Below are 23737 nucleotides of genomic sequence, written 5' to 3'. Positions count from 1 at the left end.
GGGCGCGGTGACGCGCTTCCGCTCGGAGCGGGCGCGACCAAGATGGCAGCGGCGGCCCGTCAGGCCCCTTCCCGCTGAGCGGCGCCTCCGGACCCGGGCAGGCAGCATGGACGCCTCCGCCTCCGCCGCCGCCCCCGTGGCGCCCGACCGGCTCTTCGACGCGCACCGGTGAGGGGGCCTCCGGGGCGGGGGCGGGGCGGGGCGGGGGGGCGGCGGGGCCGGGGCCCCCTCCCTCCTTCCCTGCCTCCCTCTTCCGCGCTCACCCCTCGGCCCTCCTCCTCCTCCTCCTCCTTCTCCCCGCAGGCTCCCCGGCGAGGGCCCGCGCGTGCTGCTCTCGCTGCTGCTCTACGCGCCGGTGGGGCTGGCGCTGCTGCTGCTGCGCCTCTTCGTCGGGCTGCACGTCTTCCTGGTCAGCTGCGCGCTCCCGGACAGCGCCCCGCGCCGCTTCATCGTGCGCGTGATGTGCTCGGTGCTGGGCGTGCTCGTGCGCCAGGGCGACCCCCGCCAGCGCAGCCTCCGCGCGCGCGTCTTCATCGCCAACCACGTCACCCACTTCGACCACAACGTCCTCAACCTGCTCACCTCCTGCAACGCGGTGAGCGGGGGGGGGGGCGGGGGGGAGGGGGAGAGGCTGCTCCTGGGGGGGAGGGGGGGAGAGGCTGCTCCTCGGGGGGGCGGGGGGGGAGGAGGAGAGGCTGCTCCTGGGGGGGGCGGGGGGGGAGGAGGAGAGGCTGCTCCTGGGGGGGGCGGGGGGGGAGAGGCTGCTCCTGGGGGGGGCGGCAGCGAAGCCCCTGCCAGGGGCCGGAGGCAGAGCAAAGGACCCCCCCCCCCGCACGCTTCTGCCTGAGGAAATGCGCCTTCCGGGCGGTGCAGAGGCGTCGGTCTGGCTTGCTCGGCCGCCTCCGGGCCTCACGCAATTTCTCCTCTTGCTTCAGAGAGATGCAGGTCTTGTTAGCGCAGCCTTTGGCAAGGTAAGAAGTACCCGCTGGATCAGGCCCGTGTTCTCCCCCCGGGGGCCCACCAGATGCCCCAGCAGGATTTCGGCACAAGAGCCCTCACCCCTCCTCTGGTTTCTGGCCTCCAAAAGTGTTGTTGCATCCGACTGGGAAAGCAGAGCTGAGCCATTGTGGTTAGCACAATGCAGTTCTCCCATTCTCTTTATAAACCATCCAAGCTGGCTGCCATCACTGGCTCCTGCGGGAGAGAGTTCCATAGTTTAACTATGCACTGCATGAAGAGCAACTTTATTTTCTTTGTCCTAATTTTTCCAACTCTCAGCCTTGAATGTCCACCTTTGGGATTTCACCTTAACGTAATAATCATTGCCTTTTGTGTGTATGTGTGATTGTACGTGTGTTCATATACACAAGAACAGGCCTTTTCTGTGGTGGCTCCCCATTTGTGAAATGCTCTCTCTAGGGATGTTTGGCTGGAACCTTCATTATACACCTTTAGGCGCCAGGTGAAAATGCTCCTCTTCAACCGGGTCTTGGGCTGATTGACCTTTTAAATGTGTTGTGGAATGGGGGATTATTGGGTTGTCTTTGTTTTTGTTTTTATTGTGTACTTTGTGATTTTTATATTGTAACTCTATGTTGTGAACTGCTACAGATGTAGGGCAGAATGGAATTTTAAGAAATAATAAATGATAATAATGGATACGGTTTCATGCAGCACATAATTGAAACAATGGATTTAGCTCCCACCGGAGTTTGTGCTGGCCACCAACTTGGATGGCTTTAAAAGTGGATGAGACAGATTCACAGCAGAGGAGGGGGCTCCAGCCCTGATGGCTCCCCCTGCCTCTGGGGCAGAAGGCAGCGCATGCCCTTGAATGCTCATGTCCTTGTGGTCCCTGGGGGCTGGCTTCCCCAGGGCTGCAGGTCCCAGTCCCCACCAGTGAAGAGCCAGGCAGGCCCTGACGGAGTCTCTTCCCAACAGCCCGTGCTGAACGGCACCTCCGGCTTCATCTGCTGGTCCCGGGGCTTCCTGGAGGTGGGGGGTGCAGAGAGCCGAGCCGAGCTGCTGGAGTCCCTGAAGGCCTACTCCTCCCAGGGGAGCAACCCGCCCCTGCTGCTCTTCCCCGAGGAGACGACCACCAACGGCCGCGTGGGTCTCCTGCGCTTCAGGTGGGCAGAGCCTCTGGCGCCCGGCGCCCGAGAAGATCCCCCGGGATCAGGCCAAGGGCCATCCAGCCCACAATCTGGTTCTGATTTTGGCCGACCAGGTGCCTCAGGGGGAAGCCAGCAAACAGCGGGGTGGGGGGAGTCTCCTGCTCGTTGCCCCACTGACTGCACCCTTCCCTCTCCAGCTCATGGCCGTTCTCCATCTTGGACAGCGTCCAGCCAGTGGCTCTGCAAGTCCAGAGGCCTTTTGTCGCTGTGGTGAGTGGGGGGGGGCAGGGGGCTGTCTATTTGCTGCTGTTAAGCAGAACCCACAGGAACCTCCCGCCAGCAATGGGTGTTTGTGATGGGTGCTTCCTCCCCCATCCCAAGGGCCAGGGCTTGCGCTTGCAGCAGCCCCCACCCCTCTTGGCTTTTTACTGTTTTCTTTCTCTCCTCTCTCCCCCAAGAGTGTGGCTGACGCCTCCTGGGTGACGGAGCTGCTCTGGACGTTCTTTGTGCCCTTCACTGTTTATCAAGTAAGGTACTAACAGTCTCTGCTACTTCCTTGCATGGGGGAGGAGGGGGGCCTGGACGGAAGGAGAGGGGAGAGGCTCTCAGAGCGGAAGGGAAGGAAGCCTCTGCCCTTGAGCCCCTCTCTCTGCCTTTGCCAACGGGGGAAGTTTGGTCCTCGTTTTGGGGAGGGGGAGGCAGGTCACCTGGGTAGCCTGGGGCTTGTCCTCCCCTTTTCCCTTCCTTCCTCCCCAGGTGGCTTCCGCCCATCGGCAGACTAGTTGAAGAAACCCGTGAGGAGTTTGCGCTGCGGGTTCAGGAGGTAGGAGCAGAGGCCTCGGGGGGGGGTGGCATGAAAGACTGACTGGCATGGCTGTGGTCTTGCATGTTCCTCAGCGGTGGGGGGGGGGGCGTGATGCCCGTGCTGAGGTGCTGCCTCTGCCTGCTCAGGCTGTGTCAGAGCCTGGACTGGGGAGCTTCCCAGCTGAGCCCCGGCCTGCGTCTCTCCTCCCTGCAGCTCCTGGCGCTGGAGCTGGGTGTGGTGTCGACTCGACTCACTGCTGCTGACAAAGCTGAGCACCTGAAGCGATTGCGCCACAGCCCCTCAGCCCCCTACAGCCCCCCAGGTGAGTGGGGTGGAAGCGGTTCGTCTCCCCTGCCGCCATAGGTCTGCTTGCTGGCAGAGCTCCAAGCCCTGGGTGACTCCTGCCTGGGCTCTGCCTGCTCCCAGCTCTCTCCTGGTGGTGGCAAGGGTCTTGCCCACTCTGCTTAGCAGTAGCTGGCAGGGAGGATCCAGGCCACCATGGGGGCTGTGTCCCCCCCCCCAGGCCTCTGTGCCTCAGCCGCCCCCTTTCCCCTTGCCTTCCTTCCTTTCTCTCAGCTCCAAGCCAGCCTTTGGGGACCCAGGACCGAGCTTTTCCCAGTGTCACCTCTGCAGAGGATGTCCGCTGGAGTGGCATGGCCCAGCGTGTCAAAGAAGTCCTGCCCCACGTGCCCCTGGCAGTCATCCGCAAGGATCTAGGTGCGTGGTATGGAGGGGGGCGAGGCGAAAGCATTTGGGTAAGAGCTTGAGGGGGGATTCTCATACCCAGGAGGGTTGGGGAGGGCAGCTTCCCCCCACTAGAAACACAGAATCTCTCATCATGACACTAGAAGGAGGTGGTCTGTTAGATATTTGAGGCTTAGTCATATATTTCCATTTAGTTTTAATAAAAAGTTAGGTCTTGCACCAGAGTAACGTGTATCTGTCTAAGGCTTGCACAGGGACCCTAGTCCAGCCCCCTGCAACGCAGGCATCCCAACTGAAGCGCCCCTGAGAGAGGACCACCCAGCCTGCGCTCAGTTCTAAGTCTGGCCTCCTGCTCTCTCTCTCTTCCAGCTCGGACGAACTGTGTGGATGCGACCATTGCCAATCTGCTGGAGGGGCGGGTTCCCTTCATCCCCAGCGAGGCGGAGGCAGAGGATTCCTCAGCTGCCCCGTCCGTCTCTGGCGCTCACTACCTCGCCTCTACTCCCCTGACCCCGGTATCCAACACTCCCCACCCCAAGGAGGAGGGAGGGAGCAGGCGCTGGGGGGCTATGTGGGGGGGCTGAAGAGGTGCTGGGGCTTCTCAAGGCTGAGCTTCTGCCCCCCCACTCTCTCTGCAGGCCCCCATGAAGCTCTTTGCCCGGTCCCCAGAGGCAAGGCACATTTCCCTCCAGGAGCGGAAGCGGCTGCTGTACGACTACGCCAGGAGGTGAGGCCGGGACCCTTTCCCTGTCGCAGAAGGAGCAAGGGATGGACCCTCCCCAGCAGTCTCTCTCTGACACCCCCCCCACCCGTCTGCGCTTTCTCTGGCTGAGCAGCTGTGCGCCACCGTGTGCTGATGAAAGGCTTCTCTTGCCTTCGCAGGAGATTCATGGAGAAGCATGGGATGACGCCGAAGGAGGGGAGCCACTGACCAGCTGGTGTTTTTCTTGAGGACTGCTGGCTTGATCAACTCTGGATCTTTGTGGAGGGTTGCTGTGGACACTGCCGCCCCGCTGGACCCGTGTGGGGTTGGCAGTGTGTCCGTGGCTGCCCCTGAGTGGTGTGCGCCCATCCCGCCTGACGTTTCCGCAGGGCAAGAGGGAGGCTCCCAGCCCCCACCCTGCCCACTGCAAGGCCCGGACTCCACATCGCCCTGCCACACAACCGGGGCCACCGACGGCCTGCCTCAGAGTGCGGGTGGGAGGGGGCAAGCTTTCACTATCAAAATAAACGTTACTCTAATTCTCATCCTCTCGGACGCGCCTTCCTTCGCTGCTGTTGACTCTGCTTGAGAGGCAGCAGCAGCCCCGCAAAGGGAGAAGCTGCTAGGACGGGGGGGGGGGGGCAGGCTGCCTTCCCTCTGGCTCTGCCCTCTGTGCCCTGGCTCCGGAGGGGGTGGGCCCCGAGTCACTCAGCTGGTGGGCTGAGCTGTCTCCTGCCTCCAGCCAGGTCCTCCTGTCCTGACCCAGCCTGAGCTACACGAAGCTCCATCCCAAGTGCTTTTGAGTGGCTGGTTTTTGTGTCCTCACCATCTTGAGTCTCTGGTTTCTGTTTCTGTGTGGTGAGAGTCTGCTTTAGCTTTGTGCGGTGGAGGGGCTGCTGGATAGTGGGATGGAGGGGTGATTGTAGTGTTGGGGGTGATTCTTGCATTGTGAGGGGTGGCCTCGATGACCCATGGGCTCCCTTCCAATGCCTGGCGGCCTTTTATAGCTGCTCTTCCCTTAGCAGGATGGCTGCTTCTTTCCTTTGGTCTCCTTGGGGCGGCAGCCTTGCCGCAAAATCCAGGCACAGCCAGAATGTAGAGCAGGTGCCCCAAAGGGGAAGCCTTTGGATCCTTGAGGAGGGCTGTGGGGCCAGCCCTTCTGCTCCCCCCAGAAAAGAAAGCCCAGCCACCTGCATGCTGTTTTCCTTGAGAGGGGGATCCATTACAAGCAACCTGAGCCTTGAAAATCACATAGGAGTTGAAAGTGGGTGGTTGGCACTCTGTCCAATTGGCTGCCTGTGCTTTAGACAAAGGGAACCTTCCTGACCACTTGGGGAGGGTGGCAGTTCCTGGAGGGAACCGGGTTCCAGGGGGAGGTCTTAGGCGACCCTGAGGGGGCAAGGGGGGTGCTCCCCACACCTGCCAGAATCCAGTGGCTACGAGGGTGGCAGGAGGAACTCTGTATCCTTGCTGCCTGTATTCTGGGCATCCTTTCGATGAGCGCTTCCTGCACGGGGGTGGGTGGGCGCTAGACTAGATGTCCCTTGGGGGGGGGTTTTCCCCCGCCCCGCAGTCGTGGGCAGATGATGCTGCGAGGAGGAGAGGGGCGAGGAAGTCTACCCGGGAGACGGGGGCGCGCGGCGCGCTCCGGAGGATGCTGGGCGGGGGGCGGGCAGCTACTCCCTTCTGCTCGGCTCGCGGGGTCGGCCCAGGTCAGCCTCCTCCTCCCGGGCGGGAGATGCGTGCAGCTCGGCATGTCTGGCTGCGCCCCTCCCGGGCGCGCATTCATTCATGGAGCACGTAGCCGGCTACTCTTAAAGGGGCGACAGGAGGCGGCCCGGAGTTGCCTTCCTCCGGCTCCCTCCTTCCGGGGCTTCGGCGGCGCCCCGTTGAAATACCAGCGGGCAGCGCGAGGCCGAAAGAAACAGAGCAGGACTAGGACTTCTCTTGATGCGGCCTGGGATAGCATTCGCCATTTTTTGCTGCTGCCTCACACTGTGGACTCGCGTGAAGCTTGTGGTCCAGCAAGACCCCGAGATCCTTTTCACATGTCCTGCTAGTGAGCCAGGTGTCCCCCGTCCTCAGGGCCGGATTGAGGTTTGATGAGGCCCTCAGCTCCTGAAGGTAATGGGGTCCTTTATGTGTCCAGCTGCCCGTTGTCAACAACAAATTGTTGCTGTTTTTTGTGTTGAATGCAGTATATGCTATATGGTAACTTTGGGGGCCCCAAGAGAGTGGGACCCTAAGCTAGAGCTTGTTTAGCTTATACGTAAATTCGGCGCTGCCCGTCCTATATTTGTGCATCTGGTTCTTCCTGCCTAAGTGCATTTGTCCCAGCATTTGTCCCTCTTGAAATTCATTTTCTTAGCTTGCGCCCAGTTCTCCAATCTGTTCCGGTCATTTTGAATTCTGATTCTGACTCGATGGTGTGATGTTCAGAAAGCCTTCCCCTTAGGATCCTAGAATTGCAGAGATGGAAGTCACCCAAGGGTCATCTAGTCCAACCCTCGGCACTGCAGGCATCCCTGCAAAAGCATCCCTCCTACGAGGGAGAGACTCCGCTGCTTCCGAGGAAGAACGGCTCTTCCTGTCGAAAGACAGAATTTCGTTCCTTAGCCTTTGACTCCAGTGGTTCGGAGCAGCTGGAAATGAGCCGGCTCCGTCTTCCTGGGGCAGCAGCCCGTCCGATATTGGCATATGGGGCGGTGCCCCCTCCCCTGTCCCTTGCCGGTTGGGGTCCCCACCCCTCCCCGGAGCAGGCTGGCGTCGCCCTTTTAAGGCGCGAGGGTGCCCGGCGCTTCTGTTTACAGAAGGGAGCCGGCTGGGCGTCACGTGGCCTCCAGCTGGCCGGCTGGCTAATGGGACGGGCACCTGCCTGGCACCGGGAGGGAGCCCCAGGCAGCGGAGCGATGGAGGCGCCCCGGGAAGACGCCCTGCAGAGTGAGTGGCCCTGGGCGGGCGGGCGGGGGGAGGGAGGAGAAGCGCGCTCCCGCGCCGAGTCCCTTGCGGGGCCAGACTGGGGTAGGGGCTCTGGGACTCCCCCCCCCAGCAGCTGCAGCAGCATCCCCCAGGCGGTGGGGGGATCCAGTTCGGTCCCTCTAACTGCCCCTTCCTGCCTGCCTGCCTGCCCGCTTCCTAGGCTCCTGGGTGGAGGTGCCCCCACTTGACCTGGAGGAGCCCCCCACGCCGGCCTGTGCCCCCCACCGCGACATGGAACGGATCCTGCTGGAAGCGCAGCTGGAGGTGGAGCCGCCGCGGGCCGAGGGGTAGGTGGCCGTGGGCGGATGACTCTTTCGTGGGCAGCGGGGTCGGCGGAACTCCTTGCAACTGGCCGTGAGCGCAGCAGGCAAAAGGGAGGCTCTGCGGTGGACAAGCGGGCGGCGGCTGCTAGCTCCGAAGGGCCGGGAAGCAACGACACCGGGGGGCGGTGGGAGACCAAGCTTGGACTGCCGGGTCTCGGGTGAGGGGACGGCAGATCAGCCCCTCGGAGTCAGACAGGCGCTACTGGGCATCCCTGGCTCTTCGCCCCTTCCTTAACCCCTGCTCAGGGCTGCGTACCCAGGGGGCGGCCCACTGCCTGGGGGAGGCCAGCTCTTCCTTCCAAGTGCTCCCAAAGTCCTCCCGTGAGCCTGACTCGACTCCCCCCACCCAGGCTATGGGGCTGCATGTGGGGCTCCTTAGGCTTTTACTGGAGTTGGCATAACTGCGCTCCTAAGCAAATTCCGGTCAGCTCCTTTTAATGCCAATTATTGCACAGATGTTCCCTCAGTACTCGCGGTTCTGTTCCCTTCCCTTTTGGGATGCTCTGAAACGTCAAAGTTTGAACCAAATCGCCTCTCTTGAGATTTGTATTTCTGAACTTCTCACTGAGAAATTGGAAAGTCTGGATGATTTTCTTTGGGCTCCACTTTGCCACACGAACCTGGGGATGTGAACCCCACATCCTGCCATTATAAATGTACCAGAGCTGGAAGAATCATGGAATCACAGAATTGTAGAGTTAGAAGGGACCGCCAAGGCCCATCTAGTCCAACCCCTGAAATGCAGGAACTCAACAACATGACAGAGGGCCATCCAACCTCTGCTTTAAAATCTCCAAGGAAGGAGACTCCACTGCCTCCCTAGAGAGTCTGTTCCACTGTCAGCCAGCTCAGAAAGTTCTTCCTGGGGTTTAGTCACGAGGAGCCTTTGCTGTGTGGGCTCTGGTTTCTACAGCTGCTCCCCCAGAAAGACCGGCCTGGGAGTGGCCACCAGTCATGACACACAAAAGCCCCTGCAAGGATGACTTGGGCTGCTTCTGTGGGGTGACAACTCAGCTCCCTTCTCCTGTCTGAGGCAGGGCTCCATTGGCCAGCCTCTTCACCTGCCCAGGAGGACAGGAGGCTCCTGCCTTCTGAAGGGCTCACCTGAGCATCCTCACGGGCTGTGGACAGCTCTTGCCTGGTAGAGATTTAGGTCCAGTGAGGGCATCAGCAGCTTCTGAGCATGCTCACAAACAGCATGGCAGCGAAATCTCTCTTGTGCATAAACACACAGACAGCGAGAGCAATTTCTCACCAGCAGATTCCATTTCTTGTGTTTCCAGCTCCTTCCTTGCACTGAAGGCTCCTGGTGTGGAGGACCTGAGCCCAGGGCAGGTGAGTGTCAATGCTGAGGTGTGCAAAGGACCCACCTGGGCCATGGGCTTGTGGTCTTGTAGCCTCAGATTGAGAAGGCGCCAACCAAACTGGGGTCTTGAAAGGTTTAATCTCAGGGATCATTGTGGTGACTGACCCATGAAGCACCTCGAGTTCCATAGACAGGTGTGTTCACACCCACCCACAAGACATGCCCAGATGGTTGCCCTGGTGACATGTCCCCCTTCACCCTTAAAAAAATATTATGGGATGCTGCACTTTCTCTTTGCAGAGGGAAGACGCTGAAGGGTCTGTCCAGCTGGGGACCCTGCCCTGGTCGTGGCCCAGCCCCCCTGAGCACCAAAAGTAAGGATGGCTCTTCACTGCCTTTCCCCGGGGGTCCTGGCTTCAGGCAACCCCCCCCCAGACTCTCACCCCACTGCCTGCTCCACTTTGGACTCTGTCTGTCTGTCTCTCTGCAGGGAGCTGGCCTGCCTGCCCCCTGCGTGTGCCCCCCTGCTCAGCCCAGTTCTACACAGGAGGAGGGGGCTGCGGGACCCCCAGCTGCTGCTTCTGGTCATCCCCTCTCTGCTGCTCAGCCACGTCTTGGCCTTTGGCCTTGGGTGAGTCAGGGTGGGGGGGGGGGGGAGGCAATGAACCAGGCACAAACCTCTTGCCTGGACTCCTCTCTCACACACAGCAGTGGCCCATCAGCTGAGGAGAAATGGGATCGTGGCAAAACATGGGGATGGGGGTTGATTTTTCTCTCCCTTTACGGAAACACCCTTAATTCTGCCCAGTGCAGCCAGCCCCCTATAGTGTCTGTCTCCTACCCCCTCCCCTCCAAAACATATTGAGACCTGCGGTGAAGTCTCTGAGCACTGCTTCCCCACAGGCACCTGGCTGGCTGCTGCAGAAGTGGGTGCTGGATTAGATGGGTCTCCTCTGGCCTGATCCAGCAGCCTCTTCTCATGTTCTTCTGCTGCTCAGAGCCTTCTCTTGTGGGTGCCCTTGCCTGGAGGAGCGTAGCAAGAGAGGGGGCTGCTGGCCTTGTCTCTCCTGACCAAGCCCCTCACTCACTGCCCTCTTCCTCTCCTCTCTCCAGCATTTGCATCGGGAAGCGTCTGGCTGCCTCCCCAGCAAGCAGCCTGTGAGAAGCCGCGAGGGGCCTCCTGGGACACCCCCCCCACCCCAGCTCCCCTTTCTCCACGCTCCCCACTGAACTGTTGCACGGCCCCCTCTTGCCCAAGACCACCTGAGAAGTGGTGCAGAGCCCAGCATCAAACCTGATACCCTCACCCACCCACTTCCGTGTACACAACCTTCCTTGCCTCCGCTGTGGAGCCCAGCCTTCATAAAGACTTAGCCCCAAAGCCCCCTCTCCACTTTCCCTGCTGCAGTGGGGCAGAGGGGATTGGGTTGCTGGACTCCAGCGGTGGCAGCAGCAGCTCCCTTCCTCCCCCTCCTCTCCTGTGGGTCCTGCTAGCAGCTGGGAGTTAGAGCCTGGACACATCTGGAAGTCCACATCTGGAGGTTGCGCTACACCCCCCCCCCACCATGCCAATCCAAGGAGCTTCGGAAAGACAATCTGCATCAAAGCATGGCAGCTGATCTACTGGAACATGCCGTTGCTTCATTCAAAATAAATCCTGTTTTTCAAAATCCTAAAAAAAACCTCTACCAGGTGTTTATTTTTAATGTACGGAGGAGAGTAGTTGTGCTTTGGGTGTGGAGGGGCACCATGTCCTGGCAATGCCATGGGGTAAGAAACCCCCTCAAATATGTTATTGGGGGAGCCAAAGGGACCTCAGACCCTCGGAGTTGGCTCCTGTGTACCTGTAGAAGCGTGGGCTGCCTTGGATTGAGGCCTCCTCCGTCACTGGGGGGAGCACCCCATGTTGCTGGGGGGAGCAGCTGCTCTCAGCCTGGCTGGGGGCACCTCTCTTTTCTCCAGTCCCTGGCTGGACCCCACACTGCTCTTATTTTTGTCTATTTAGTTTTCAAAAGTTTACATACTTTAACATCTAATTTATCCAGTGTTTGTTTTCTGGAGGGACGCAGGGGTGCGATTTGAACTATAAAATTGTGGTTTTCTTGAGTCAAAATGAGAGCACCCCTCAACATTTTTTTAATAGAAAAAAGCACTGAATTTATTCACTGACTTCCCCCTTCCATGATGTTCTGTATTTATCCTTTAACTTTTAACACTCCATATGGAGCCCACACTTCTCCTCGCCACCAGCAGAGGGTGCTGCAGTCCAGCATTTGGCCTTCTCCTGGCGCCTCCATGCTGGTCTGCAAGCCAAGGTCTCCTAGTCCTGACCTTGTTGCACAAGGCAAAACCAAGGGAAGGTTCCACTTGCCTCTGTGCGCCCAGCATAGCCCACTCTGACTGGCAGCTCCTCCCTTCCTTGGTCTTGCTACTAGAGCTGCTTATCTGGACATGCATCCATGGAAGCTGAAATCATAGTGAGATTTGGAACAGGCAGGAGAACGGACTTCACACAGCCCCTCGATAGACCTGTGGAACTCACTGCCACAAGAGGAAAAGCCCACTTGGATGGCTTTAAACGAGGTTGTGGCAAAGAAGGCTAGTAATGGTCACGAGCTACAATGGCCGTATCCTGCTTCCAGAATCAGAGACAGAGGTCTCTCAATACCAGTTGCTGGGAATCACAAGGAATCAGAGTTTGGCTCTTGAGCTTTGGTCCTGCTTGTGGACTTCTTCCCATTGGCTGGCCACTGGCCTCATCCAGCAGGCTCTTCCTGTGCTCTGATTACTGGGCGCCCCCCAGCACCTTCCACCTCTGGGACCGCGGGGGCTGACAGCCTCCCTGCCGAGCAGCTCAGTCTCTTCCCCACTGGATCCCTCCATGGGGGGCAAAGGGGGCAGGCAGGACACAAGCTTCCTTTGCTGCTGCTGCTGCTGCTGCTGCAGCCACTGACTGGGAAAGGCCCATCGGGGATGCCAAGCCAGAGGTCAGGAGCCCACGTGGGCCTGGTTCCCTGCCAAGTCCAGGCCAAGCCAAGAGCTCCAGAAGCCTCACTCTGTTGTGCAAGGAATAAATTGGAGGTTCGTGGTCACCCTGAGGGCCTTGCGGGTGCAGAAAGGGACCCTCCCCGATCAAGACTGGCCATGGCAGATGAGGGCAAGGGGGTTGCCCCCTCCCCTTTAGTTCCTCGGGGCCACCAGAAAGTGTCTCCTCACCCAGGCACTTGCCTCTGGCCCACAGAAGGACTTGATCCTCTGGCCAATCAACTTCACTGGGTGACGACACCCCCGTTTTTTCTAGCAGATGAGACAGAAGGGGAGGAATCTCCCCACTCCAGCTACAATTTTAAGAACTGCTGGTTAGATTCCCATGTGATGTGGGTCTTTGATTTTACACACTTTGCATCAGTTGTGGCCAAAATATTTCAGTGCTTGAAACAATAAACCCAAATGTGGGGGTCACTTCCCCAATAGTCAGTATCTTATAATAAAGATCATTGGTTGAGCTTTACTGGTGCCCCAGTTTGGGTCCTGCAGTGCCCCCCCCCCCCGCCAGGTGACTAGGAACAGCAGCGTAGCTAGCCACTCAGGTGCCTGGGGTGGGGCGCACGCCCTGCAGCCGGGGGCAGAGCAAGCCGCCCATGGGGACGGGGTGAGCCAAGGTGGGGTGTGCTTCGTGGAGCCTCTCCGCAACCTCCCCCTCAGCTGTAGGGCGACTGGGGCGGTGGGCAGATGCAAGCCCTCGAAAAAGCAGCCCGGAGCTTGCAGGCAGTCCGCCCCCCCCCCACAGGAAAGATGCATGGCTCAGGCAGGCTGCAGGCCCCCCGGTGTGGCGCCCAGTGCCCCCCACCTCACCCAGCTATCTGGGCTTCTGCAGTGGCGTAGGAAGGGGCGTGCGGTGGGTGCGGGAGTTATTTTTTGTCACCCCCCTCAGTGATGACACCCAAGGTAGACCGCACTCCCTGCACCCCCCTTCCTAAGCCACAGACTAGGAAGTTACCTTGCTGCCAGGGGTGGGGAGGGGCTTGTCCTGATTCTGGGATAAAGCAGCCTCCCCCCCCTTCCCTGAAGAAAGACTGAAGAAGCAGCAGTTTGAAAACAGGTGCCTCACAGGAGTTTATTGAGACCTCCTCGGATACAGTGTGTGTGTCTTCCCTTCTCTCCTCCCATCCTTTCATCGAGGGTGGGGGGCTCTGCAAGTTAAACTGGACAGATTTGAACAATAAAAAGGCTGGTGCAATCCCTCCACGCTGCGGCTCTGTGGCAGGTTGACTGGGGAGGGAGACCCCCGGACCCTTCTGGGCACGGCACCATCACAGGAACCAGAAACACTTTCGCCGGGACTTCTTGGGCTCCGCTTTGACCACGGGCAGATTCAGCGTTGGCGACGGCTCCTGGTGGCTCGGCGTGGCAGCTCGCGTGGCCACCGGGGGGCTGTGGCTCAGCTCAGGCTCAATGGTGCTCAGCACCTGCTGCAAACGCCCCTCCTGCTTCCGGAAATCATGTTCCACGCTGTGGGGAGGCGGGGAGCAAGTCAGAGGGAGGCGTCTCCCAAGGAACCCCCCTCAGCCAACGCTAGTGATTGGGGGCAGAGATGGGGGCCTGGCTGGGCTGGGCTGCCCCATCCCTCCTGGGGGGCCGTGGGAGCTGGTGCAGAGGAGGCAGCTCAGCTGGCAGGAGCCTGGGGGGGCCACCAATGGGAGCCCGCCTGCCTCCGCCGACCCTGGCATGTCTCACCCGTCGCTGCAGCGGCAGAGACAGACCCGTCAATCCCAATTAGTGCTGAGGCCTTGTGTGAGCCACACAGGCAGGAGGCCAGGAGGAGCCAGCGGGCAGACGGGGGGGCAGGCAGGGTGGCGGGGAGAGGAAGAGGGCCCAGTCCTGCCAGGGAGGCTCTCCACAGCCAGCACCCCCACCTCCGAAACAGCCTCCGAAGGTCAGTGGAAACGTAGGGGAGGAACACAGAGAAAAGGCTCCAAGGAGCAGAGGCTGCCGGGCTCTCCTTCCTTGGAGGTTTTTAAGCAGAGGTCGGGAGCCCGTCTGCCAGGGATGCTTGCAGGGGGCTGGTCTAGATGACCCTCAGGGGTCCCTTCCAACTCTACAAGTCTAGGATTCTATGGTCTGCGGAAGATGTCTTCCTTGTGCCAAACAGCCAGGGCTGAGAGCAAGAGCCCTCTAGGACTCTGATTCTATGGAACCCAGAGCTCAGCCCACCTCTGCCCCCGGCAAGGAACTGGCAGAGACACCCGCTTCTCCCTGGGCATGGAAGCCCTTTCACCATCCTGGCTCACAACCCTCCTCTAACCCCTCCTTAACAAATTGTCCAGTAGCACCTTAGAGACCAACTCAGTTTGTTCTGGATAGAAGCTTCCCTGTGCCTTCACACTTCTTCAGGAGTAGAAAGCTTAGACCCAGAACAAACTGAGTTGGTCTCTAAGGTGCTACTGGACAATTTTTTAATTTTTTAGTTTATTTTGACTGCGTCAGACCAACTACCTACCCTCCTTAACACCCACTGAAGCAGGGGGCACCATAGATAGATTGGTGCCCAGGGCTGGGGGGCATCCTGGCATCCCTCCCCAGCCTCAAGGCAGTGGGAGTCATTGGCTGACTCAGCGTCCCAGGACTAAAGCGAGGGAGGGGCAAGGCCAGAGACACAGCCTCCGTTCTCGTGCCATGCTGGGGGGGGGGCTGCCACTGCAGGGACTCTGTCCTCCTGAGAATCTCTGGCAGGAGGAGACAGGCTGTGGCGGCCTGTCATTCTTCGCAGGCATCCTTCATATCACATCTGCCAGAAACGCTTGCCTCCACTTCCCTCAAGAACTTGACTGGGGCAGGCGGGCGGGCAGGCATGGGAGCCCTTGCCAGCTCCCTTGGGAGCTCTCCAGCACCCAAGACCTCTGGCAGCCCCCAGGGCACCCTGAACCCAGCCCACCAGCATCCAGCTGGCCATTGCGAGAGCACAATAATGGACTAGGTGGTCCACTGGCCTGATCCAGCAGCCAGACTCTTCTTGTGCAACCCAACTCTATGAATGTATGAAATGTCAGAGTCAAGAACACAGACTCATAGAATTGGAGAGTTGGAGGGACCTCAGGGGTCATCTGGGCCAACCCCCTGCAATGCAGGAATCTCAGCTAAAGCATGCAAGACAGGTGGCCATCCAACCAAGGGCCCAGGTGTCTCTAAGCAGGACTGGGGGCAGCCTCACCGTCTGAAGCCTGGCCACCTCCAGCTCTTCAGCCATAGGCCAAAGCAGGGAAGGGGCTCTGCTGGAGAAGTGGGTGGTCTGGGGCGGGAGAAGGCGAGAGGAAAATCTGCTGGGCAGGGAGAAGAGTGGCCTGCCTGAGACCCAGCAGGACCCCCAGACTGGAAAGCAGACAAAAGACAAAGGAGCTGGGTGGGCTTAGCCTGAAAGTGGGTTGAAGGGGTGGGGAGATGCTGGCCCTTTAGGGAGGGGGTCCTCTTCACCCCAGACCCCATTCTGAAGCCGGGCCAATGATACAGCCTTCCTCTCTCTCCAGAGCCCCCTTTGTGCAGGATCATCAACATCAATAATATTGAAGAGGCGTACATTTTATGTTGATGTGAAATGTGAAGGTCAGCAGCCGATGTCTGGGCTGCCGGTGGATGCTGTGGCCAGCAGCCAAGAGCAGAGGAGGTGGGGGACGCCAGGGGGCCTGGTGTGACTGGGCACCCCCAAACCCCACCCCACCCCCGCTCCCAGGCCCCTCCTACCTGTAGATGATGCAGGCGCAGTCCCGGCACGTCCCGCAGTTGGTGGTGTCCTGCCCTGTCCGGTAGGACTGCCGCCTGAAATGGAGCAGAAGGAGCCCATGAGCAGAAGGCCCAGAAGTCGCCTCCCTACCTGGTCGCAGGGCCCCCTTTGGTGCCGGGGGGGGGCACAAGCAGCAATGCCCAAAGGGCATCTGGTCAAACAGCAGGGACCAGGGGGAGGGGAAGCATTAGGGCTGGCTTGGGGGGCCAGGAGACCCCCGGGAGGTCTCAGGGAGGGAAGCGCAAGGCAGGCAAGGACTCCTTCAGGCCTCACAGCGCAGAGGCCGCCCCAAGGCAAGGGGGCTGGCCCCACAGTGGCACTGCTTCGGCTTCCAAAGTGAGCAGGCACAGTGCCAGGCGATGCCAAGGCTGGCTTGTGGCCCGCAGAACCCGCTGCTGCCACCATAAAAACGCTCCATTATTTAAAGCGCAGTCAAACCAAAAAGTAGTGTTTTGCTGGACAGCTGAAGCTCACAGCATTTCCCTGTGTGTTTGCTGGAGAGAACTCTGTGAGAGACAGTCCCACGGAGCCCAGACGGGCAGAGGGCACAGCCATAGATCCATTCTCCTTGCCTGCCTGGGCACATGCTCTCGTTTTTGTCTCTTCATCCCCAAGCCAGAAATGGGAGAACAACTGCGAAGTCTGAGCTCCAATGCTCAGACACCATTTTAAGCTAAACTTAGGTCTGCCTCTCAAATTGGCTCATTTGGTTGGAGCCTGGTGCTGAAAACAAAGGTCACAGGTTTGATCCCCATATGGGATAGCTGCATATTCCTCCACTGCAGGGGGTTGGACTAGATGACCCTCAGGGTCCCTAGAGGCTCGACAAATTTTGTCTCTGTAACTGAATTACCATTTTCAGCCTGCCTGAATAAAGCTGCTGTTATTCAGCCTCAGAAACTCTGAGTGAGTAGATGTTATTTTACTCTATTACAAGACTGTGTGATTATTGTTTTAAAAGGGGGAGAAAAGGGGGAAATATCAGGAGAATCCAATCTGCCTTAAAACATCCTAGATTACTTAAACGGAAAGGTTAAACTAGCCCATCTAAGCTTCTTTTTAAGCCGCAAAAGGGATATCACTCTGCAGAACTCACAGATGTGTGGAAGGAGAATATCTAATAAATACAGCCTCTCCTGGCATCTATTCAACATCCCTGGCTCCAAAGGGTCAAGGCGGCTCTAGCCTGGCCAGTGGGGGCAACCCAGACCCCCCCCCAGACCCGCCTCACCCATCGCGCTGCGCCTCCTTCTTCTCCAGATCCTGAATGACATCGAGTAGCACCTTGATGGTTCGTTGGCTGGTCTCCAGCACCCCCTCGAGGGACTGCAGCTGGGAGTGGATGTCACCCACCCGCCTGGGGAGGTCCTGAGATGCTGGCGGGGGCTCCCTCTGCGCGGCAGCCACAGACACCAGCTGCAGAAGGTGGTCCTGGCCGCGGGGAAACGTCTCCCCTGGTCTGGCGGAGAGGCAGGTCTCAGGGGGGCAGCTGCGACCGGAGGAGGGCAGAAGGGGGTCCGGAGGCTTCTGGGAAGGCGTGGGGGCTGGGGGCTGGGCCTGAGTGGTGGTGAGGCTCCCTGGGGAGGCCGCAGGTGCTGCTGGTTTTCCTGACGTAGGGGGCCCTGCTGTGGGAAGCAGGAAGGCAGAGGTGGGATCTTCGGTGGGGGGGCCCTGAGCAAGGGGGCAGGGGGCAGGGATGCCCCTCTGGGGGGCACAGGGAGGGGCTCTCGAGGCCTGCTCAGAGGGAGTCTGACAGAGAGGGGGTGGGCACAGCCAGGGGGCGCCAGAGCTGCCGCAGCTGCTTGGGGTGCCATGGGGCTGCGTGGAGGAGGGGGCACGGTGCTTGCGCTGGGAAGAGCAGCTGGCTGAGAGGCACGGGGCCCCCCACCCAGGGTACGGGGGGCATGACCCCCGGGGAGGTGGCAGCCCGGGGCACAGGGTGGCAGGAGATCTGGGGCACTGCTGGGCGTGGGGTGAGGCGAGGGAGCAACCAAGGGCAGCAAGGCTGGTGGTGCCCCCCAGGGGCGGATCCTGGCTGCGGCCCACTGCACAGGGCGCCCCCTCCTGGGCGAGGTCGCAGGAGCTCTTGCTGCGGGGGGGCCGCTGCAGGCTGGGTGACGTCTGGCTGGCGGTGCTGATGCCGGTCGCCCCGTGGGGATCCGGCAGGGCGAGCAGCAGGCGGGGCCCGGATTGGGGCCAGCTCCGCCTGGCGCAGTTTGCGGCAGAGGCACGTGGGGGGTGGCTGGCCGGGGGCTCCTCTCCGCCCTCCTCCAGGTCCTTGAAGCGGACCTGCTGGGCGCGATGGCGGCGGCGGCGCTGCAGGCGGTCCTCAGCACCCGGTGAGTCGCGCTTCAGCAAGACGGAGCGGACCCCGGCGACAGCCTTCTCTTGGCCGGCCTCCGGGGCTGCCTCCTGGCTGGCCATGGCAGCCCCTTTGCCCCGCCCGCCAGGGGGGCCTCACAGCCTCCTGCCCCGCATGACCGCAAGCCGTTCCCCAGAAAGCGTCGATTCGGCTGCCCCCTCTGCCGGGGCGCAAAGCATCTCTCCCGTGGGTGCTGCTGCCTGGGGCTCAGCCTCAGCGACTCCCAAGGGGGCAGCCGGCGCCTCATGGCTGGAGGAGGCCTGGCCTTTGCCCCCCAGCCGGCAGGAACCCCATGGCCTGCTCTCCTCCCCCCCTCCCCCCTCTCTAGGGTCCGTCCCTGGCCACCAAGGGCCTCTCTCTGGGCCGGGAGAAGGGAGAGGGGAGAAGGGAGCCCATCCTGCTCACGGCTGCTGCTTCCGCTTCCTGAGGTTTGGTCACTTGTAGGGCCGGCAGGCACAGCACCAGCCCATAGCCTCCCTGGGCAATGGACCTGCAGAGAGAAGAGAGGAGATGAATGGGTGGGAACCCGTTCCAATTATATTCCACACTACAACCAGGGCTAAGAAAAACAGTGCAAAAGTAAGACAGGAATAATGAAAATAAGAGAAGTGTAGAGCTGCAAGGGACCCTCAAAGGACATCCAGTCCAACCCCCTGCAATGCAATGCAAGAAGAAGAAGAGTTTGGATTTGATATCCCACCTTTCACTCCCTTTAAGGAGTCTCAAAGCGGCTAACATTCTCCTTTCCCTTCCTCCCCCACAACAAACACTCTGTGAGGTGAGTGGGGCTGAGAGACTTCAGAGAAGTGTGACTGGCCCAAGGTCACCCAGCGGCTGCAGGTGGAGGAGCGGGTAATCGAACCCAGTTCACCAGATTACGAGACTACCGCTCTTAACCACTACACCACACTGACAAGAATCCCTGACTTGGCCTATAAACCGGCCTTAACGCTATGCAGAGCAGATGGGGAGGCTCAGATCAAGTGGCCCAGGCGCCAAGGAGAGGAGGAGAGCCTGCTGCGGGATGAGGCCACCAAAGTGGAGCCTCCTAGTCCAGCCCCCTGTTCCCCCTGGCCAGCCAGATGCCCTCAAAGGGACTTGGGAGCAGCAGCCCTCTCCCCCTCTTGTTCTCCACCTTTCTAAGGTAGACTGATGCTATCCATGAGGCTCCACTTAGGAATCACAAGAACCTAAAGGGAGCTCTGTAGCAGCTGGATCAGGCCACTAAAGGGGCTGACCATTTAAGAGCGGCTGTGGGGGGGGGGTTGCATCAGAGTAGGGCTGAGGGGGAGGGCTTAACCCTTTCCTTTCCATTCACTTTTCTTCTGAAATAACTCCCCAAGCCTGTCACCCACCCATCCCACTGAAGGTCTGGTGAAACAGACATTCGTGGAGGACGAGAGGGCGATCGATCGAGGGCCACTAGCCAGGATGCCCTGCTCCACCTCCACAGTCGGAATCTGCAATGCTTCTGAATCCCAGTGGCAGGAGGGGAGCGCTGCCATGTGCTCAGCTCCTGCTTGGGGGGCTCCCACAGGTCGGCCCCTGTGAGGACAGGATGCTGGACTCGATGGGCCCCCAGCCTGACCCGGCAGGCTCTTCTGATGTTCTTAAAGCCCCTCCCAAACGTGCCCAGTTTCCTTTCGGAGGCTCCCACAACCCCCTCTGCCACGTGGCCACCCCCTAAAACCACCCCTCTCCCGTCCCTCTGCCACCTCCAGTCTCAGGCAGGATCACAAAACACAAAGCGACAAGCTCTGGTCTTTGGTGCTGCTGCTGCCTCTGTTCGAAAAAAGAGAGAGAGAGGAAGAGAGAGAGGGAAGGGGGGGGAGAGAGAAGGGGCCCTTCAGCGTAAACAGGCCAGGAACGCCAGCCAGGCAGAAGCCACAGCTAAGAATAGCAGCCTGGCCTTCATGGGGAGCAGGAAGAGGAGGAGGACGAGGACAGCCATCCCACCGCCTGTGTCGGCCTCCAAGAGGAGCATCAGGGAGGGGACACCCCCAAAGAGCCTTTGCTGTGCCCCCTCAAACCGACTAGGGGGTCCATCTCCCAGCCCAGAGGCAGGAGGAGGCCACAGCCTCTCTTTGCCACAGAGAGCATTCCCCGGCTGGCGTCCCTTTCCCCCCGCCACTCAGTTTCCCAGCTGACCTCCAAGTGGCTGTGCTGGGGGGGGGCACCTTTGGGAACTGGGGGGAGAAAGCAATAGGTAGCAAGCCTGTGAACATTTTACATTGCTGTCATTTTTATCAATGGCTCTTGATTTTCTTGCCTGCCCACCACCGTAAGGTCCCAGGATACAGAATGACAGAAAGGTCATCCAGACCAGGCCTTCCCCTTGCAGGAATCACAACTGAGTCCATGATTCTGACAAATGTCCATCTGACCTCTGCTTAACAACTGACAACAAAGGAAAGGAAGGTTACAGCCATTTAAAAATGCAGTATTAAAAACAGTCTAATATGAATTATTGTGGGCTCTGTCTACCGGTATCTTCAATAGAGAGCCAGTGGTTAGTGCTGGGTTAGGACCTGGGAAAGACTAGGGGTCTAATCCCTCCTCGGCCAGGAAACTCCTTGGGGGATCTCAGGGGTCAGTCAATGCTCCTCTCAGCCTGACCTACCTCACAAGGTTGTTGTGGGGATTAAATTAGGAGGAAGGGAGAACCATGCACCTGCCCTCCTGAGCTCCTTGTAGAAAAAGGTGGAATGGAAATTCAATAAAGAAATAAAACCCCAGGTGCCATCGAGGGCAGAGTAAATGGTGTGTCTTCAGCATGCAATGGAAACTGTCCCACAGGACTGTCAGGGGCCATGAGAACAGGATGGCGGACTCGATGGGCTGCTGGCCTGATCCAGCAGAGCTCTAAAAAGGCCTAAAGAAGGTGCCAGGAGCTCCCTCTTTAAGGTGGGAATTCCCAGAGAGCCAAGGGAAAGCCCTTTAGCCGGGTGGGAGCCCCCAAAGCCGTGCCCTGTGCACAACACTCTCCCCTCCTGCAGCTGACTTGGCAGAAAGGAGGGAGAATGAAGGGCAGAGGCCTCCAGGTTGCGCAGGAGGGGCGTCCCAGGCAGGCCAGTGCCTCCTGGCAAGAGGGCCAGGCCAGAAGAGCCCCTTTCTGCCCAGCTGCAGTGCCTCCCCCCCCCCACTGTGCCATCGCTTCTCCCCAGCAGGAAGGGAGTTGCCAGCTCAGCACAGCCGCCCAGACTTTCTCCCGCACTGCTAACAAGCAAAGTTTCCAACTGCTGAGCGAGCGAATCACTGGCCTTCCTCAGAGCACCCCAGGAGGAGGAGGAGGAGGAGGAGAAGGGAGCCTGCCTGCCTGCCTGCCTGCCTGCTCCCCCCACCCATTTTGCTGCAGCAGAATTGAGGATTCTGGACCACCTGCCACCCAGGCAGACACCTGGGCAATTTTCTTCCTGTTCCTGGAGCTGTGCCCAGACCCAGACCTGACTGGAAGGGCCTCTCATTAGTATTGGCAACACCGGGTGAGGAGAGTGGCGGGGGGGGGCATGCGCCTGTGCGTGGCTTACAGCACACCCAATGCCCAGCCGGCTGCCCATGATCACAAGCAGGACCCCTCCCTGAGGGCAGATGGGGGGAGAGAACGGTCTCCTTCCTTGGGGGCTTTCAAGCAGAGGTTGGAGGAGCATCTGCCATGGATGCCTTCGTCAAGATTCCTGCATTGCAGGGGGTTGGGCTGGATGACCCTCAGGGTCCCTTCCCACACTAGCATGCTGTGATTCTACGAATGTTCTGCAGAACGAGACAACCAGCCTGGAGCAGGCGGCTGGGGGCTGCAGGCCTAAGAGGCAATGAGCAGAAGGACAGAGAGCAAAAGACACACTGGCCACGCTCTCCAACCCCTGCAAAGACGCCTCGGCATGTCAGTCGCAGGAGATCATCCCAAGTGCGGCTGCTGCACTCAGATCCTGCCTGGGAGCATCTGGCCGGCCAATGTGGGAGCAGGATGCTGGCCGGAAGGGGCCACCTCTTGCCTGATCCAGCTCAAGAGCTCTCAGAATAGTAGAACTGCAGAGCTGGAAGGGATCCCAAGGGTCATCTAGTCCAACCCCCTGCAATGCAGGAATCTCAGCTAAAGGATCCAGGACAGGTGCCTCTTCCAGGTAACAGCCTTTCAGGTACTTGAAGGTGGCTGCCTCATCTCCTCTCGGTCTCCTTTTTTCCAGGCAAAACATCACCAGCTCCTTCAACCCTTCCTCATCAGGCTTGGTTTCCAGAGGCTTCGCCATCTTGGTCACCCTCCTCCGAAGGGTAAGATGCAAAAAACACCTCCCCCTTCCCCCCAGCCCACAAGCCTGGAAACGGAGACCCCAGAAATAATGGGTGCCCAGTGAGGCAGGTGGGAGCCAGGCTTCTACCTCCGAGTCCAGGGAAGGCAGGAAGGGGGCTCCTCCACTCCCCCCCCGCAGGGGGCAAAGGCACTCAGGGAAAGTGAGGCAGGGGCCAGAAGAGGAGACTCCAGGGGGCCCTGGAGGCCAGAAGAACAGGAGAGGGGCAGGTTGGAGCTGTGGGGCACTATCCAAGGAGAGCTTCCGTTGCCCACGCCTCAAGGCTGGTCGGCTGTGCCCCACATAAAGCTGAACCTCTAGGGTGGCCGCCCTGGAAGGGGGAGACCAAGCAGTGGCCAGCCAGATGGACTGGGGACCTTGCTCCAATGTGAGGGTGCCCCCCCCCCGGGGAGAAAGAAGCCCCTCCTGCAGGAAAAGAGATTCCAATGAAGCATTGGGAAGAACTTTCTGCCAGTACAAACCGCTTGACGGCAGAACAGAGGCTTCCAGGCAGCCGTTTGGTGGTCCCGTCAGAGATTCTTCAGCTGCGATTCCTGCATTGCAAGGGGGCTGGACTAGATGACCCTTGCAGTCCCTTCCAACTCTATGGTTCTATGATTCTAAGCCAAGCTGGCGCCAAGAGGGAGCGCCAGCCCAGCCCTGCCTCAGGCTCTCACCTGGCCCTCAGGGTCACACACAAGCAGAGAAGCGGCTCAGGAGCTCCCAGCCAGAGTCCAGAGGGCGGGGGAGAGATCCAGGGTCCAAGCTGCAAAGAAGAAAGGAGTGGGAAGCCCAGAAGAAGGTGGCCCCTGGCTGCCTCCCCCTTCCAAGATCCCCTGAAGGGCAGCTGCTCAGTCTGATGCAGCCAAAGCAGCACTTGCATGGCAGACGCATTTCTCAGGGCAGCCTGAAGCCTGGGGGGCTGGAGCCTGCTCCCCAAAAGCACATCCCACAATGAAGGGGTAGGTCTTTAAGCCTCTGCGTTGGTCCCTGCTCCCTTGGCCTGCTGGCAAGGGGCGGGGGGGGGGAGGAGACGGGGGTCAGACATGTCTTGGGGTCCCCCTCCAATAATCCCCAGAACCCCCCTTAAAACCCAGGCGGAGCCAGCCCCCGCACCTCAGGACTTTTGGCCCCAGCCTAAACTTTAAGACACCGGATAAAACAATCGTCACCACCAGCCGCCCCCCCCCCCCCGCCAAGGGAGTTGCGGACGTGAAGCGGCGACTCTCCGAAGTTCCCCGAAACACCGCAGGCGCCGCGGAGCAAACTTTCCACCCCCAGGACAGATCACCCTCGGCGCCTTACGGTCTCTTTCAAAGGGTTTTGGGGGGTGGGGGCAATATAACCCCCGCAGGCGCCGCAGACTAGCCCCCACC

General features: G+C 59.8%; 3 protein-coding genes across 3 annotated transcripts; 2 read left to right on the top strand and 1 right to left on the bottom strand.

The window, feature by feature from the left end:
* The first annotated feature begins 47 nt into the window (after positions 1-47).
* Positions 48-4872, top strand: AUP1 (AUP1 lipid droplet regulating VLDL assembly factor). Its single transcript, XM_081020978.1, has 11 exons — positions 48-168; positions 304-595; positions 1942-2129; positions 2312-2384; positions 2573-2646; positions 2871-2937; positions 3133-3241; positions 3496-3636; positions 3994-4139; positions 4263-4351; positions 4507-4872. The coding sequence occupies exons 1-11, from the start codon at positions 107-109 to the stop codon at positions 4553-4555; spliced, it is 1290 nt and encodes a 429-aa protein (XP_080877104.1). The 5' UTR covers positions 48-106; the 3' UTR covers positions 4556-4872.
* Positions 4873-5976: 1104 nt separating this feature from the next.
* Positions 5977-10589, top strand: LOC308485384 (BCL2/adenovirus E1B 19 kDa protein-interacting protein 3-like). Its single transcript, XM_081021244.1, has 6 exons — positions 5977-7267; positions 7467-7593; positions 8913-8964; positions 9236-9309; positions 9426-9566; positions 10049-10589. Exons 1-6 carry the CDS (start codon positions 6976-6978, stop codon positions 10095-10097), a joined length of 735 nt encoding a protein of 244 aa, XP_080877370.1. The 5' UTR covers positions 5977-6975; the 3' UTR covers positions 10098-10589.
* Positions 10590-13026: 2437 nt separating this feature from the next.
* On the bottom strand, positions 13027-23449 carry LOC308484718 (uncharacterized protein). Its single transcript, XM_081019726.1, has 4 exons — positions 23039-23449; positions 16945-18565; positions 15674-15748; positions 13027-13447 (listed from the first exon to the last, which is right to left on the bottom strand). The coding sequence occupies exons 2-4, from the start codon at positions 18135-18137 to the stop codon at positions 13249-13251; spliced, it is 1467 nt and encodes a 488-aa protein (XP_080875852.1). The 5' UTR covers positions 18138-18565; positions 23039-23449; the 3' UTR covers positions 13027-13248.
* Between the last annotated feature and the right edge of the window lie 288 nt (positions 23450-23737).

Source organism: Podarcis pityusensis (genome assembly GCF_964106645.2).
Source record: "Podarcis pityusensis genome assembly, chromosome: 9".
Classification (NCBI taxonomy): Eukaryota; Metazoa; Chordata; class Lepidosauria; order Squamata; family Lacertidae; genus Podarcis; species Podarcis pityusensis.
The sequence above is the reverse complement of the archived record's forward strand: the minus strand, read 5'-3'. Positions and strand labels throughout refer to the sequence as shown.

Bases quoted from the DNA above. Each gene is read 5' to 3' on its own strand.
- LOC308485384 (XM_081021244.1), top strand. From the start codon at position 6,976: ATGAGCCGGCTCCGTCTTCCTGGGGCAGCAGCCCGTCCGATATTGGCA. The intron at 7,594-8,912 runs GTAGGTGGCCGT...TTGTGTTTCCAG, and splicing joins GAGCCGCCGCGGGCCGAGGG to CTCCTTCCTTGCACTGAAGG. The intron at 9,310-9,425 runs GTAAGGATGGCT...GTCTCTCTGCAG, and splicing joins AGCCCCCCTGAGCACCAAAA to GGAGCTGGCCTGCCTGCCCC.
- AUP1 (XM_081020978.1), top strand. From the start codon at position 107: ATGGACGCCTCCGCCTCCGCCGCCGCCCCCGTGGCGCCCGACCGGCTC. The intron at 169-303 runs GTGAGGGGGCCT...TTCTCCCCGCAG, and splicing joins CGGCTCTTCGACGCGCACCG to GCTCCCCGGCGAGGGCCCGC. The intron at 3,637-3,993 runs GTGCGTGGTATG...TCTCTCTTCCAG, and splicing joins AGTCATCCGCAAGGATCTAG to CTCGGACGAACTGTGTGGAT.
- LOC308484718 (XM_081019726.1), bottom strand. From the start codon at position 18,137: ATGGCCAGCCAGGAGGCAGCCCCGGAGGCCGGCCAAGAGAAGGCTGTC. The intron at 15,749-16,944 runs GTGAGGCGGGTC...GCTCCATTTCAG, and splicing joins AAGGAGGCGCAGCGCGATGG to GCGGCAGTCCTACCGGACAG. The intron at 13,448-15,673 runs GTAGGAGGGGCC...GCCTCCCCACAG, and splicing joins TGCGCCTGCATCATCTACAG to CGTGGAACATGATTTCCGGA.